Here is a 17,510-nt window from a genome sequence, read left to right as displayed (position 1 = left end):
GGAACCCACGGTATTGAGACGAAAATTGGCACTGAGCCTCTTCCACACGAAGGTGCTAGAGTCATTCTGTCCTGTTCACTTTGCTGTCTTCACCTACAGGTGGCCACGACCACCCTCGAGCAGCCTACCAGCAAGTGGTCCAGCCGGCTGTGTGCGGGCAGCCCGTCCCTGGAGCCAGCGTGAGGGGCCCGCATCCTGTGCAGAAGGTTGTCCTGAACTACCCCGGCCCCTGGGACCAAGACCAGAGGCCCGCACAAAGAGACCACTCCTCCCCAGGGCTCCCAAGGTATCACTATGACAGGGCCAACTTTCAGACATTTTTTAGTGGGAAAAAAATGACGCCAATGGGATCAAGATGAATCAAAACTCTCCGTTGGTGTGCCACCCAGGCTAGTAACCGAGCCCCACGGGGAATAGACTCTTCCAGTCTGGACGAAATGGCAGCTGGTAGACAAGAATCTCTTCACCAGACATATTAAAGCCACTGGTGACTTGTCAAAATTCTCTTAAAGGAAATGCCCTTAAGATGCCAAGTGACACCCCCTCTTTTTACTGTCAAGTCACCTGCCCTTTTAGCCCAGAAATAGATTTTTATTTTTACTGCGACTGACTTCCACCATTTGGAAATTCTTGCTTATATCCCTAGTTTCTATACCTGTTTAAACCCATGTCTTTGAAATTTTAAATTCAGTTAGCTCTCAGTAGCAATTTTAAAAAGCCCGTTGTTTTCTTTTGTAATATAAGCACCCACACATATGGAGTGCCATTATTAGGTCTTTCCGATACTTCTTCCAGAAAACCATTTCTGGTTTTGCTTGACCAGACCAGTTGTGTAACCTTCAGTCATGTCTCTCCTCATTGTTCTCCTTTGGCTCTTCTTCACATTTTCCTCTTCTCTTAATTTATAGATCTAAAATACAGGGGAAGAACTCCTAGAAATGGAACTTCTTAATTTAAGACAAAATTGAAGAGTAGATGAAACGTGTGCTCTTGCTCAAGCACGATTTTTACATACCACTCAAAGTAAACTTATATTCTGTTTTAGAACAGAATGAGATACAAAGGTCCTTTTAAAGCAGATTTTTCAGAAATGCAGAAGTTGGTAATTAGCTCAGGAAGTTTATTAAAAGAAGAAAAGCCCATTCTATTTACAATGGCAGACAAGGCACATGCCTGCTTTCCCTCTTCCTCAAAAGCCCGTACATTCTCACATTTTCTTTCCAGACCCCTTATTTCTTAAGAACAAAATTGCACGGAGTTTGGGGTACGTGGCCGGCTCTGTCAGAGAATCATGCAACTCTTGATTTCAGGGTTGGGACTTCAAGCCCCATGTTGGGTGTAGAGATTACTTAAATAAGTAAACTTTTAAAAATTGCATGGAGTTTAAATAATGAAATTAAGAAAATGTGGTTTTACAACCAGATAAGTACTCTTGCATAAGACATGTGTGCAAGTCCAAGAAAACAAACAAAACTTAAGCATCTTTATGAAACACGTCCACCGGCATGGAATAGGGAGGCGATAGTAATTTTTTAAACAAACATTTATTTTGAAATATTTTTAGATTTACCAGAAGAATTGGGAAGTTAGCACAGAGTAATTGCTTTTGTAACTTCAATTTAAGCCTGCTATGGTCTCCTTGGATTTATTTTATCATTTTAGGATAATGAAAAATAAGTTCAGGTAATGAAGCCAGTCCTCCTCTTAGTGATAAATTTGAAAGGGAACCTTGACACAGAAACTTTATTCTGTCATTAATATCCATGTTTTTACATGGAAGTTTTTAAACATGACCAAAGCTTTAAATTTAATATTTAACAAATGAATAATTGTCTTCTATAACAACCAAGCAGCTTTCAGTATAAAGGAACTTAATGCAAAAAGGATATGGAACTGGATCCCCATTAGATGAAGGCCTATCGTATAGGGATTTTTAAAATATATATATTAGTAAAAATCTAAAATAAAATTAATTTCCTCAAACATTCACACTTCAGAAATATAGTACACTTGAGATTCTGTGTAATTTTATTTTAAATCCCGTTGCATAAGACTTTCAAAATTTTTATTACTCTTTTGGATAAAAATATAAGCATATGCAACAATCTATAAAAACTGGGCAGATACACATCGATTTTGAAATCAAAACCATTTCTAAAATTTAGACTCTAAAACAATCTCAAACCCACAACAAATAACAAACATCCATGTTCCCAACTCCCTAGATTTTTAAAATGTTAACATATTGCCACATGACCTTCAGACTTTTTTTAAGGAAATGAAACATTACAGATGCAGTTTTAGTCCCCCTGTCAGTCAGAATTCAGTGACAGAAACCCAGAAACAACTCTAGTTATCTTCAGCAGAAGGGATTTAACATAGAGAAGCGGGCGCTTACAGAATTGTTGGAGGTTGGAGGAGCAAGCTTTCGGCCAGGCTTCCAGGAAAGATCCCAGAGCAGCACCACAGAAGAGGGTGCCGAAGAAGCTGCTTCCTCCGTCACAGGGAGAGAGGCCTAAGATAGAAAGCCACCAGAGAACTCTCCGTTGGAGGCCATGCTGCCTCCAGAGTACAATCCAGAATCAGGAAGCCGCCACCGCTGCAACGATTGGATCCATTCTGTGCCTGCTAGATCTGCACTGGCCCAAAATGGACGCCGGTGCCCTCACACTGACAGGAGGCTGGTAATAGGGCACTGGGATGCTTCCTGAGGAACTCCGCACCTCACGGCAGCACTTCCCCACAGGAACCTCAGAAGTGGCGAAGCATGGCTTCCATTTCCTTCCGCTTTCCAGATCTCCATGAGTATATCTGGTGGTTCTCAACACGACATGCAGGGAAATACTGGCAACCAAAACAATAATAAAGATGCCATATAACAGTGTGGTAGAAACTTCTCTAAAGAGTCTTCAAAATCAGATTTTTCATCCATATTTTAGCAACAACATAAATACTTTAAACCTGCAAGGCCTTTTCTACCTTTTGATACATAATTAAATATTATCTATTGTGAGTTAAAAGTCCTGTCTTTTTATCTGAATGCCTATATCACCAACCTTGTATATCACCCATTATACTACTTTCTTTTATTGGTGACCATGTCTGCCTTGTATATACCACTTATCTTCCCAATTAGACAGTCCTTGAATGGACAAATCAAATCAAGCTCCCTCTTTCAACCCCTAACACGGGTCCTTCCATGTGGCAGCCAGCTGAATTACTTATTGACTCAAATTCAATGAAGCAACCCTCGTCCCTCTGGCTCAGAAAAGAAACGGAGGCAGAGGGGAGAGCTAGCTCACTGGTATCTTAAAGGCTTTCTGTCCCTCTGGGTTTGTCTTTGTAAAAAACAAAAATTTTACTCTAAACGTATTCTTTTCCAGGGACCAACTGTATAACCAGCCACCTCATCGAGCTGGAGTTCCCGAGGAGTCCTTGGAGTGTCCTGCAGAGCTGAGACCACTAGGTCCCCAGGCTCCATCCCCAGCCGCTGTCCCTAGACCCCTTAGTAACCTTCCAGCCAGAGGAACTCTGAAAACAAGCAATTTGCCAGAAGAATTACGTAAGTTGTTTGCAATGTTGTTTTTCCTTCTTTTTGTCAGGTCTTATATTTTCAGAGTACTTGATGATTATTCACCCATAATCTTGGATATTTCTCATATACACAGTGAAATAATTTTACTTCTTTACTCTTCGCTAAAAAAAAATAACTGGCATCTTGTGTGAATGTTTTTAGTGATTCTGATACTACCAGCAATACTTACAAAATGCTTACCACAAGATTTTCTTAAACATATACTCCAATGACAAGTAACCCCAATGCTTCTTTCTTCTAAATGATGCTCATGAGTGGACTTGTCCCTGGGTAAATTGATTGGGTGTCCATGTGGTATTGGCCAGGGACCTAGCATTTCGCCATAAATTAGCAGCAGCCATCAAGAACGAGGTCATTTCCTGTAGGAATGAGCAATCTTGTTTGGAAAAAGCGGTCTCACATTCTCCATACTGCTTTACAACCAAATGCAAACTAAGCCTTTTATTTAAAGAAACATTCGACTAAGTGTCAGGTGATGATTCTTTTTCCATATTTTGCAGCCAGAACCAGAAATGTTGAAATATCACCAAAACACTTTCATATTAAGGTCAGACAGGACAGTAAGTTCCAGAAATCTTATGAAAACAGCCGCTACTTGTAAAATTGTTACATTCTGTTGTGCTTGCTAGAGAAGTTCAGGTAACTCTAAGAAACCCTTTACAAATCTGGGTGCCTCTTTGAACCAAACATGAAAATTAAGCCTTTTGCATTTGCTAACTCCCATCTGGGAAATCTGTGCTCACTAGTCATTCAGAACTCCAGAAGATTTTTATGCCAAAGATCCACTGTTGTTTATCATTCAAAAAAATTTTTTAATCTTAAAATCTTACACATTTTAATCCTGAGTATTTCTGGAGAATGGATGCTGCCTTGCATAGGATATAACCCCAATGTCAGTCTATAGATCATATTCATCTTACTATAGTCTATAAAGGAGCCCTAAAATTCTTACATAGGAGTTGGTTGAATATCAGGTGTTAAGGATACATTGGGTGCTATCAATATGCCTGGCTGCTTAAATGAGTCAATATGACCATTGTACACACTTCTTTTTGAGATATTTGTTCCAAAAGACCAGAGCCCAAGCATTGATGAATACAGGCACACTTCTATTTTCTCTCTAGCCTTCCTTTCTTCTCCACTCTCTGCCCCAGGGACTTCCTGAGATTGAGCCCGTCCGTTCCAGACTAAAAGCCAACACGCAGAGATTATTCATCTGTCACATTAACATGCTGGCCAGATAATTTCCCACAAGGTTTTAGCCTGAGAAAACATTGGTTTGCGTCCTGACTCGGTCAGGCTTGTGGGCACAATGCCATCTGTGGCTACAGGCTGACCTAGGGAGGAGGCAGGGAGGCAGTGACGCGGGATGCCCAGAGATGACATCTGTCCTTCTTGCCGCTGATGTTCCTACTAACATTTCTGCTTTAGTGGACCCCAACTTCCTGGCCTTTCTCCCACCAGTGAGTGGATAAGGGGCAGGAGGAGGTAAGGAACCCCTTCCTCCCTCTCCCCTAATTGCTCTTGTCAAGCAAGAGTTCAGGGCAGCAGAGAGCATCATGAGATCAAAAGAGGACACTGCTGGGCAGCCCTTTAGCAAGGTTCGGCTTCTTGGTCTGCTGTGAGAGTATTCCTTAGGCACTGTGCCAAGTGTCTCTAAGAAACCAGGAGGTGGTCTGATCTCAAGGACCTGCGCGTTCTGGGTGATGGATTTTGTTAATGCATCACGTGGTTTTTCAGCAGACCTCCTTGGTTTGTCTCAGGCTGCCAGCATTCTTCTTTCCCTGCACACACGGCAGTTTGCGCCCCCTCAGACAGACCCCCTGCCTCTTGGCCTCTTGGGGCCTGTGCATCTATGTCCTGAGGACAGCAGTTCACACAGCTGCAGGCCTAAGCCCTCCGACCACTTCCATCCCAAAGTTTCACTTTATTATTCTAGAAAGACAAAAGACATTGCACGCAATTTAGAAGTGTTCGGAATAGAATAATCTGACTAGTTTCTAATAAATGTGAAAAATCTCTTTTAGGCAAAGTCTTTATCACTTATTCTATGGACACAGCCATGGAGGTGGTGAAATTCGTGAACTTCTTGTTGGTAAATGGCTTCCAAACTGCAGTAAGTATTTTATCCCAAGAGAAAGCTGAACAATTAAAGTGAGTACAGTGAGAAGAAAAACAAAGGGAGAAAAAATATATAAATAACTGTTGAGGTTTTAAACTATATTATTTGAGTTATGTGATGATGAACTAAATGCTATGGAGGTAGGTAATTATTTTCTAGCTGTTAAGCTATCCAGAGTCTCCGCACTTATTTCTTGCATGCTTTTTGAGGGACCCTGAGTACCTCGGAGCTGCTAGAACGGTGTGAGTTAATGCTGACCGCAAATGCAGCCTGGCCCCTGGCCTGAAGGAAATGCCGGGCTCTTGCTGCACTTTGGACCTTTGCCCTTTTTCACTGAGCACGCCTGCTTTGGCTGTGATTCGCGTGGTGAAGGAGGCTGCAGGCTTCCCCAGGCCACCTGCTTATTGTACCAGGTCTTTCTGCTGGGCACTGGGCTGTGAGGCCTGAAGCACAAGGCTCACTGTGCCCAGCTGCCTTCCACACACCTTTATGTGGCCATGACGCTCTGGGCGAGAAATCCATGGCCAGGTTCTCAGCTGGTCTAGTCTAGTTCTAGGGGAGGTGACAGCCCAGCCCTGCAGGGCACTGTGATCTTGGCTCAAGGACTTTCAGGAAGCACACACTCTCCAAGTTTCCCTGCAGTGCTTTCCAGCAGCACAGCTTAAAGTCATGTACGTTCTTCTGTAGGATAAATAAAATACCACAGGAGGCCCCTGAAAGGGCTGGCTTTCCTAAAACACTGAGATCACGTCTTTTCCTTCCCAGAGGCCCCCTTGAGGTATTTAGTGACAGTGAATTCTAGAGAGTGGTGAAAAATTGAGGAAAATATCTATGAATAGCAATGTTGAAGGATAAAAAGGAAACACTTAGTAACTGAATGTCCATTTTAATGATTGCTTAGCATTATTTAACAGTTTTTATTGAATTTTTTCTTTATAATTTTTTTTAATGGGAGTGTCCGCAAGTTTAAGATGCATACAATTTATACATTCCAACTTAGTGACTATATAGAAACCAACATTTCAATTTGTCATTTCTGAATTAAGAAAGCACTGTGGCAACCACAACATAAAATCAAATTACGGGTCATAAGGCCAACATTTCAGAAAAGATCTTACTTTTGGTCATTTTCAAATAAGCATACTGATTGCCCTTGGGAAAGAGGACAGGTTTTTATGACCTACCAATCAGGGGCTACTTAGAATTTAAGTCTGTCCTTGATCCTGATCACTATGAAGCCTTGTAGTAGAATCACAGAGCCCCACCCTGGACAGCTAAGTTACTATATTGATACATCAAGAGCCCGTAAGTGGGGGAAAAAACCCACTTAATGGGTAATCTAAGGGAAGTTTAATGAAAGGACTATTTTCAAAGCTCTAGGTAAATTTTAAGAAATCCACAGGGAACAGAGTGATATCCTGGGACTAGCAAAAGCAGGGAGTTGCTACCACCCCAAGGTCTAAAGAGACAAGAGAACAGTAGTTACAACAACCTGAAGATAGAGGCTGTATTAGTTTGCTAGCGCTGCTATAAAGACCATAGAAATTTATTTTCTTATAGTTCTGGAGGCTGGACATGTCCAAGATTAAGGTGTCGGCAGGATTGGTTTCATTCTGGGCCTCTTCCTTGGCTTGTAGATGGCTGTCTTCTTCCTGTGTCTTCATGGGGTCTTTGCTCTGTGTGTCTTAATCTCCTCTTCTAAGACACCAGCCATGTTGGATCAGGGCCCACCCAGAGGACCCCGTTTCACCTTAATTACCTCTTTAAAGGTTCTGTCTCAAAATACAGTCACATTGAGGCACTGGGTGGTTAAGACTTCAAATAATGAATTTAGGGGAGACACAATTTGGCCTGTAACAGTGGCTGTGTGGAGAAGTTCGCCTGACAGAAGCTGTGGACTTTGGTGGAGATCTGGAGAGACAATCCAGCACACTGTGCCTCCCAGAAAGCCCACCTCAGTAGCAAGGAATGATTTAGGTACTGGGCTAACAATTAAAATAACCATTTACTGAGTACTTACTTCAAGCCTGGCATTTAGATATACCTTTCCCATGTCCAATTGTTTTAATCCTCACAACCATCCTGGGAAGTAGGTTTATTAACCACATACTACAAATAAAGATAATAAGACTTAGAGAATTTCAGTGATGTTTTTAAAGTTATATAATTGGGAAGTGCAGAAGCCAAGAGTAGAGACAAGCTGTCCATTTCGTCTCAACCCCGACATTATATTGCTTCCGTCTCATATAATAGAAGTGGGTACTGATCCAGTCACAGAAAGCTACACAAGCTTTCTCAAGATTACCTCATGTGGTCATTGGCCATCCAACATTTTAAAGCAGGAATCATCCAACCCAAAAGGAAAGGCATTCCATCTTTGATGTTCCATCAGTAAAGGAACATATTCTGAACTTGCATTATGTACTGTAGTGTCTGACAGTTTGGTGTACTCCAGGCACTTTCTGGTTCCACAGGAAGAGTAGAGGCAGGTTGAAGAGATAAGGCAGACATAAACGAGACACTTAGTAAACGAAAGGATGTTACAATAATGTGTTAACTGTCCGGTACCACTGGTCACAATGGAGCAGAGGCGGGTGAGGAGAGGACGAGGAAGTCAGCATGTGGGGAGGATTCACAGAGCAGGGAGGCTTGTGCTATGCTTTCAGGGTGCCAGGGAGTAAAGTAGACAGGGCACATGAGGAAGAAAGGTAAGACTGGGTCGTAGATGGCACGGCAAGCTTGCTGAATGGCAAGGACTTGAACCTTCTTAAATGGCAGAGTGACATTTAGGACAACTGATTTGGGAGCAGTGTGGCTGGATCAAGTAACCCCTCCTCGAGGACACTCTCCCCAACTCACCCATTCTAGTACATAATCTGTCTTCTAAGCAAGAGCACCTTGTACACACGTACATGACTCTGGCTGCAGGACAAGCCAGAGCCCCAGAAAGGCCGCCTTATTTGGTCTTCTGAAAAAAATAGAAAATAACTGGTTTTTCTCCCCTTCAAATATTCCTTCAGAGACTTGATATTTAATATCAGCCTTTTCAAGGCCCAAGAGTTCTGCTTCTTGACTTTCATCATAAACCTTTTCCCACCATCTCAGTAATTGTTTCTGTGACTGTTCCGTGGATTTGCTCCAAGTTTCATACAATCCTTTTTAACCGTATAGATCGAAACTGGACATAATACCATAATAATGACCTGGCTAATGCAAGAAAAGCACCAGAATTGTATCTCGGTACTTGCACACCGACACATTCATTAAAATGTTCCCGGATGATATCATGTTAGCCTTTCAAATTACAGATGTCTATATATTGCTGGCTTATATCCAGCTTGGTCTACTATGTCTCTCAGATTTTTAAAACACAATTATCGTGTAGCCAAAGATACATTTTGATGTGTACCACTATATCCTAATTATGGATATTAAATACTTAAAATGCCTACTAATGTTGAAGTAGGGAACACTTGAAGAAAATTGTATTTTGTTTTTTAGACTTACATGTTCCTTCCTGCAAAAAGCATTTGTAATTTTTCCCATCTTAAATGCATATAGTCTCTTGTGTTTTCTCTTGCTCTGCATCTAAAGAAAGCTTCTCATTAAGAGCCACCTCCCACATCTTTTTCTTGTAGATTGACATATTTGAGGATAGAATCCGAGGCATTGATATCATTAAGTGGATGGAACGCTACCTTAGAGACGTAAGTACATTCCCAAATTCTGAGCTCGTTTTCTGGTGAAAAAGACAATTCGCTTGTGGAGTTATTTTATAAAAGAAGCGCTGGCAAACCCACCAAGTCCAAAGCTGAGAAAGTCCCAACAAAGCCTCCCTTGTTGGCAGCCGTGCAAAGACCTGGAAAGGAAGGATGGGGTCACCCTCGTGGACACGCACAGGCAGGAAATAACGGTCAAACCAGACACAGGTGGTTGATAACAATCAGAGCAAACAATTTTTTGACCAGAATAGGAAAAGAGGAAATGAAGGCAGGGAGTGGGGAGGGAGCGGCAGAATTCAATTTAATCCGAGGCCACCCCAAGTGTTTTGCAGGATTGGGCTGCAGAGCTGCGGGGGGTGGGGGCTGCCCGTGCCGTGCACCGCCGCCCCCCAGGCGCCCACTCGCCGCCCTGTGATTTGTTTTCCACTGACAGAATCTATACTGACCACCGGGACACTCTGTGCTTTAACAAGATAGAAATTGATTGCTGCCAGTGTGTCCGTGCTGGCGGCTTCAGCTGCTGCCTTCGGAGGGGGCGGTGGGGGACAGAGGCTCGGCGGGCCGGGGTTTTGTGGCTTTCCCTTTTGTCTGCAGCCTGACGCTTGCTTTGTGCCGCAGGGGCTGCTCCCGGCCGCGCGCAGGGCCCCGGGAGCGCTGTGACCGGCTTCCAGCCAGCCGCGGGGGAGGGGCTCACGCGGGCGCAGGGCCGTGGGTCACGGTGGAGCCGCGGCGTGCGCGGGCTGGCGCGGGCTGGCGGGAGGCGTCTGTCAGGGACCGTGCGAGACGGTGGGCCCCGCCGCCTCCCTCCCGCAGCGCGCCGCCCACCACCGTTTGCGCTGCGTGTGAGGGGAGAGGGGGCAACGCGAGTCCGCCCGAGGGGAGCCGGGCCCTGCGTCGGGGTCTGTGAGAACGCCGACGCTCCCGCTGGCCGGGGTCCAGCCTGCCTTCCCCGAGTGGACCACACTTCCCACTTCCACAAACATGCTTTCTGTCTCATTAACAGAAGACAGTGATGATAATTGTGGCAATCAGCCCCAAATACAAACAGGATGTGGAAGGAGCTGAGTCGCAGCTGGACGAGGACGAGCACGGCTTACATACTAAGTACATTCATCGGATGGTGAGTGGTGAGGGGGGCCGAGTGGCTTGTGCCAAGGCCTGTCCTCCGCCAGACACCGACTGAAGGTGGCACGGTGAGGGGTGAGGAGCCCCAGGCAGGAGTGGGGGATGTTGGTTCTGGCCCCGTCGACCTTCGGGACTGTGGTCAAGTGACCACGTTTCTGGGACTCAGTTCCTGTCAGGAGCAGGGGAGAGTCCTCTGTGACCTCGATCTTCCAGGGCTCTGGAAAACAGTGCTCTGCTGGCTTGGTTGTTTACCAACAAAGGGAAGTCCCAAGAGGGCCTGGGACAGGGCTCTGAGGAGAGGGGGCCCCTGCATCTGTGTCCTGTTCTGTCCCCTGACTTACCCAGAGTCGCAGAGCAGCGTCGTGCAGAGGACGTGTGCTGCTGTGTCAGACGCGGTTCAAGTTCCGCCTCCCCGTGTACAGCCGGGGGACCACAGGCCAGCTGCCTAGACCCCTCTGTACCTCTGCGTCCCTGACCATACAGCCGGTCACTAATGCCTGACAGTGTGGTGAAGATCCAATGAAATTACGTCTGTGAAGTGTGTGGTACATCGCCATGCTCAGATCAAGGGAAGGGATCGTTCTGGGCTCGTGAGAGATGAGCAACAGTCCACTGCCACACGTGAACCATGGGGCCTGGCCAAGCTAAAGCCAGTGGGAGAAATTTATAGGAAGCTAAGCTTGCTCAGCATCTGATACGATATTCTGACCGAAATTATCACCCAGCTTTGAAATCGGCTGTTTTGTGAACTAGCGATCTCCTGCTTTCCAGGATGACAGAGATGCTGTGGAGACCATTCCTGCTTGAGTAGGACACTGGACTAGACTTGTGACTTTCAAAATGTCCTATGGAGTCCCTACTGGGTGCCCATAAGTGCTGGAGGTCAGGGCGGCTCTGGGGCTCCCACCCCACCTCAGCCAGAGCTGGTTTGCCTTTCTCAGGCTTGTTTGTTTACCAGGGGTTCTAAGATTTAAAAAGGCTTGACATCCACTGGACTAGAACTTGTAAGCTCCATTCCAACTGGAACATTCCACAGGCAGCTGGAATGGACAGAAAGGATCACAGACTAAGACAGGAATGTGGGGTGGGACGCTGAAGTGGCCCAGACAGAATAAGTGAGCGGCACAAGGCAGGATACAGGCAGGCATGAGACCGGCAGCTTTACCTCAGGGGAAGCTGACTTAAGTCCAGGTCTGTCCTGTGGATCAGGAGCACAGGAAAAAGGGGGGGGGGGGCTTCCCCATCTGTCTCCTCTTCTACCAATTGCTGACCACTTATTTGAGATTAGAACCAACCCAAAGTAAAGGCCAAGGCAAGGTGGTGAGGTCAGAGAGTAAGGCCAAGGAATCAGAACCTAAGCATCCCCTCAGTCCATCCTCTCCCAGCCTGACAGCCCATGGGCAGGGCCCAGCAAATGGTCACGGCTGGCTGCTGCATGTCTGCACAGCCCCAAAGCACTCCATGTCCTGTCTGCATCTCTAGGAACCTGCCAGTCCTGGGAGCTGACAGCTGGTGTGTGGGAAGGGCTCCAGGTCCCTGCCAGTTCCTGAGGAAGCCTGTCAGGCTCTGCTGGTGTGTGGCAATGCTCAACCTCAGAGCTTGGCTGACGGTGCCCCGCCAGGAACCAAACTCAGTTCTGGGGACAGTCCAGACTCAGTCTTCTGGGGACAATGATGCCTTGGGCCCTGCCTTATCACTGGAGGGGTTGAAGAGGCCACATAAGAAGACCTCCCTCCCGGTCCCCTTCAGGCAGCAGAAGCCTCTAGGACAGAGGGAATGAAGAGGTAGCCACGAGTTACTGCATCATAGGGCCAACGACTTCACAAAAAGCCAGTATCTGGAAACAGGAGAGGAAATTAGCAGAGGCTGCTGCTGTCTGGCCCGCCAGCAGATTGGGCAGCCTAGTGGATGAGCAAAACTGTATGCGTTCAGTGTCCTGGGTGGAAGTCAGACTAAATCCAGTTCTTCACTTGTAACTTAGAAACCCTGTGCCCTTCTTTTCACGTGTTTGTCCTGGTGATTGGTGTTTTCATGGTGCACAGTACATGGATCATTTAAAAATATGCTTTTGGTCCTCTGAATTTTAAAAGACGTGGTTCTGAGGGAAAAAAAAAAAAAACCTCATGGAGCATTCGCGTGTGTGTGTGAGTGTGTGCATGTGTTTATGAGGGGGTTTCTATGGTGACTTCAATAACCAGCTGTCACCACTGTCACTTTCTTCTCTGTCCTGTTTTTATTCCCCTGCACAATGAAGACTTCTCAGTGATAAAAATCAATTGGAAGATGAAATACTTGGGAACACGTAATTCCTCATCTCCCTGTCATCAGATGACTGAGAGCATTGTGCTGGTCACAGCATTGGGAAGACTGCAGCTCCCCTCACCTTGAAAATTCTGGGTTTGATAGAGTTCTTGGCAGCTAAGTCTTTGGGGGCCACCGCAGTGTCAGAGCAAACTGGAACTGTGTGGGGAACCTACAGTGTGGCAGGCAGAGCTCCTCACAGTGGACCCCCAGCCTCATCTCTCACTCCCTCCCTAGCCCATCCTATGCTCTGGCCACAAAGCATGCTAGCTGGTCCCAACCCCACCAGTGTTCTTTCGGACCTCCATACATTTGCTCATGCTGTTTCCTCTACTGAGAATGTCCTTCCCCTTACTTCCTCTGCCTGACCAAATTCTTCTTGTCTTTCAGTATCTAAGTGACACCTCCCTTGTAACTATCCTTCAAATCACTGATGCAGAATGGATGGCCCCCATTTTGTTTCTACTTTTCATAGTGGTTGGCAGCTTACCCTTCTTCCTGCTCACCAATCTGCTGGCTTTGGGAGGATAGGAATCGTGTGAGCGTGTTCTGGTAAACTGGTTCTCAAAAAAACAAAAACAAAAAGCAAAAACCCAGATTTGTAGCATTTCCCCATTTCCATGGTATAAATACTCTCATTATGGCCAATTTCAAGCTACCAGTGTAAAATCACTGAACACAGAATTAGGAAGGGATGCATACAACTGGCTTTCGTGAGCCAATACAAGGCAGCTCAGCACACCCTGGAAGGTATCTTCCTAATCCTTGAAACCCAAAGTCTAGCACAGAGTGTGACTTTTAATAGGCCTTCAGTAAATGATTAATGAACGAGTGAATGGCATGCATGTGTAACAGGGAGATCTTAAAAGTCTCGGTGTGTGGCACTCAAGGAAATCAGAATAAAAATACTGTGGGGGCTTGCATGGTTGTGGGTGCCATTAACTCCTCCTCATTCCTGAAATCAAACCTTCAAATTCTTTCTGTTCCAGATGCAGATTGAGTTCATAAAACAAGGAAGCATGAATTTCAGATTCATCCCTGTGCTCTTCCCGAATGCTAAGAAGGTAAACAAAGAAATAAGCAGGCAAAAAACCTTACAATTCAAGCTTTGGTGTGCTTGCTATCTGGGATTTTAAGTGGAAAAGCTTGCAAACTCTTTATCAGTCCTTAGAGATAACAGCGTTAGCAGAAAGATCCACAAGTTGTAGCACTCAGCCCAGCAGCATGAATCAGGAAGGTTTTAAGGTGTTATCTGATGGACCATCGCTGTCCTAATTGTTCAAACAACCATTACACACAGAGAAGTAGTTTGTGTTTCAACTCATGAGAGAAAAAAAAGATTGTTCATCTGATACTTCTTATCTCTCATACATAAAAGTCAAGATATGTACATTTTTTGCTGACTGTCCACAGATGGATTTTGGTGCACAGAGTTCAACTCTCAAATCTGTAGATGACATGAATTAAATCTACACAGTTACCAAAGTGAGCTTTGCTGTGGTTCATATGAGGGTTTTTACACCAAAAGAACATGCCAGCAGGTTTGGGGGCATGGGGACAAAAACCATCTGAAGCCATGTTCCAGGCTTGGCAAGGGGAAGGCAGAGGCGTGATGAATGTCTTGAGAGTCAGACCACAGCCCCCTGAGCTCGGGCCCAGCGGCACCCGCGAGGATCCCTAAATGTCAGGACTGCACTGAGACTTCTGAGCTGCGGGAGGCAGAGGCCCGCTGAGACGACCTAGGGTTCCGAAGCTCACACCCCGTGCAATAGTGTGCATTTCCATCCCTTGCCCAAGCTCTCGTTGCTCCCGCTGTAGGATCTCCTTAGTGGTCTCCCTGTCTACTTTGACCCCCCACTAGCCATCCTCTGCTCTGCCATCAAAGAGGAACATCCAAAATGTAGATTTGATCTGTCGCTCTCCAGCTTAGAAACTGTGTGGTAGACTCCACCTGACTAAAGGATCGTATCCACCTTTCTTTGCGTGACAGATGAGGCCCCTTAGAGGAGGGCTGTGCCACTTGCTCAGTCTTATCTCCCCACGGTGTGCACAGTGACTCTATGCTCTGGTCATACTGGACTACCTCAGCACGCCCTCACACCTGCCATGTTCTTTCATGTTTCTGGGCCTTCACACTTTCTGTTCCCCTGCCCTTCCCTGACTTTGTGTAGTCTACTCTTGCTTAGCCTTTTATCACCCAATCGCTCTAGATTCCGCTGACCTCTCGTGCCCCTTGCCAGTATGCTGACTTGTTCCTCTTTTGAGTGCTCTTAGCTATAGTGCCTTGAGTCAATGGGACATGGTTGGGGGTGGAAGGGCTGGCGGAAACATGGTGACGGAAAAGGAAACCGACTTTTAGTTGATTTTATTAATGTTTCTAAAACTTCTTCAGACAACCCCCTTTTGCCTGTGCTCAAGGTAGACTGCTCCCACCTCCTGCCCCTTTGGTACACCACTGCCTAGAAAATAGTTTCTGTACATTTTCATTTACATTCCATCATTAGGCCGTGAACTCCTCAAGGCAGTAACTGTGTCTTTTCATTTGGGTGTCATCCACACCCAGCATGATGCCTGACATGTAGCAGGTGCTGCTTCTAAGCTTATTCTGCAATCTCCGAGGGATCCCGTCCACTCAGAGAAAAGCCTACAAGGCCCTGTCTGACTCAGGCCCCTGTACTTCCAGACCTCTTCTCCTACTATCTCATTCACTCTTCTCTGGCCAACCAGCCTATTGCTCCTTGAACAGGCCAGGCATGCACCCACCACAGGGCCTTTGCACTGCCTGGACCCAGACATCCACAAAGTTGGCCCCCTCTACTCTTAGGTCTTTGCTTATTTTCTTAGTGAGACCTTTCCTAAATACACTCCACTCAAAGCTGCAAACCTTCAGCCCAGCACGCCCTCTCGCCTTTCTCTTATTTTTCTCCACATTATGTATCAGCATCAAACACACCATATATTTTACTTATTCATTGTCTGTCTCCCCAACAGAATGTCCACTCCGTGAGGGCAGTCCGAAACTGTACCCTCACGATTCCTGGCTTACAGTTTCTGCTTTTTGCCTGATCATAGATCTGGTGGGCTCCTTCCACTGTAGGCCAGATCTGTGTGGCTGGAATGAAAGGATAATGAATTAGATTAAGCCCACAGCCTTGGCATACTCCTTCTGAAGCCACAAAGGAATTCACATCACTCTGCGTGACCTCCGTCCTACCCCTTTTATGTGAGGGTGGTGAAAAGCACGTTGAAATGCAAAGGGCAGGTAGCCTGGGAGGCTGACAGAAAACGCTGCACACATGTGGTTTCCATAATGAGATCTACAGCTTACACCCGAAGCCAGGAGCGTTTCGCATGCTAACCCCTTCCAAAAGCCAAACAGCACAACTCCCGGGAGACTTCAGTAGGGCACGCCCACGAAGGGACGCCATAGAGGTTTGGGAACTGAGCCTGGGGGTCTGGAATCCAGGTTTCTCTCTAAAGGCCTCCACTGCTCCCCTTCTGTCTCCCATAGGAGCACGTGCCCACCTGGCTTCAGAACACTCACATCTACAGCTGGCCCAAGAATAAGAAAAACATCCTGCTGCGGCTGCTCAGGGAGGAAGAGTACATAGCCCCTCCCCGGGGGCCCCTGCCCACGCTTCAGGTGGTGCCCCTGTGACACCCTCCATCCCCAGACCCCTGGGGTCATGCCACGTGTGCGCGCGCATGTAGCGTGGGGGGGAGGGTACTGTCCCGACAAGACTCTTCTGGCAGAGGCTGTCTGTTCGCAGTCCCTCTCAGAGGGTTCCTCCCCACCCCAGAGGACCTGTCCTGCAGACCGTTCTTCCTGCGGACACCTCCACAGACCCTGCCTTTCAAAAAAGCGGCTGTGGCTGCTCTGTATTCCCTAATTCTGACGCCCCCAGCATGTTGCTCATAACAGTCTGACGTGTCTGTTCTGGGCCTCTCCCTGCCTGGCAAGTAGATAATATCGGTGACGTTGCAGTAACCACCACAAACACCCTCCCGTTGCTTCCAGCTACTTTTATGAGTTAGCCAGATGCTCCTGTGTCCTCAGACCATTCCGATTCGTGTACAAATAATAAAATGTTTACTCTTTTGTAAGATTGTATTTTACTTATCTCTAAGGAGATAGATGTGTGTTAATTCCTAATGATAGGGGCAGTTGCTTCAGGAAAGCTCCTTAGATATAATATTAAATAAATGTAACAGACTGGGCTGTATGAACGGATTAGAGCCAGATAGTTAAACAGTCCCTTTTAACATAATCTTCAGAGCTTTGTTCTTGCAGTAGAACTTTTTAACAAAACCACTCTGTACAACACAGCCATGATTCTAAATAGATTCTAAATAGGGCCTGGCTCTTCACATAAGAACATCCGTGTGCGGGAGGCAGCGACAGCGGTGGTAGAAGGCGGGCTGGAACAGTGGTTTGTGCTCTAGTCAGCTGTGTGACCTTAAGCAGGTCCTTTCACTTGCCTGAAACCCCCAAGGACTCGCTTCTAAAATGATGTGGACAAAAGTATCTCTGGGGCCCTAAGTGGTTTAAGGTCTGGGACCTAAGTTCTAAATACTCTTGAGGAATGACTGAGTTTTCATAATTATGCTGTCCAGAAGATAAAATTACATTTTCTTAACAGGGATA

At 46.1% G+C, this 17,510-nt stretch overlaps 1 protein-coding gene across 1 annotated transcript in view; it reads left to right on the top strand.

Annotated features, from left to right (window-relative positions):
• TRAF3IP2 (TRAF3 interacting protein 2) overlaps positions 1–16,969 on the top strand; it is a 39,983-nt gene extending 23,014 nt beyond the window's left edge. The window contains exons 3-9 of the mRNA XM_034668996.1: positions 100–286; positions 3,384–3,562; positions 5,623–5,711; positions 9,356–9,424; positions 10,443–10,559; positions 13,855–13,929; positions 16,377–16,969. Coding sequence (XP_034524887.1) covers positions 100–286; positions 3,384–3,562; positions 5,623–5,711; positions 9,356–9,424; positions 10,443–10,559; positions 13,855–13,929; positions 16,377–16,523 — 863 coding nt within the window. The 3' untranslated portion in view covers positions 16,524–16,969. The remainder of the gene's footprint in view (positions 1–99; positions 287–3,383; positions 3,563–5,622; positions 5,712–9,355; positions 9,425–10,442; positions 10,560–13,854; positions 13,930–16,376) is intronic.
• The last annotated feature ends 541 nt before the right edge of the window (positions 16,970–17,510 follow it).

This window comes from Ailuropoda melanoleuca, chromosome 10 (assembly GCF_002007445.2).
Source record: "Ailuropoda melanoleuca isolate Jingjing chromosome 10, ASM200744v2, whole genome shotgun sequence".
NCBI classification, from domain to species: domain Eukaryota; kingdom Metazoa; phylum Chordata; class Mammalia; order Carnivora; family Ursidae; genus Ailuropoda; species Ailuropoda melanoleuca.
Note: the sequence above shows the minus strand (reverse complement) of the source record. Positions and strands in the feature narration are given on the sequence as shown.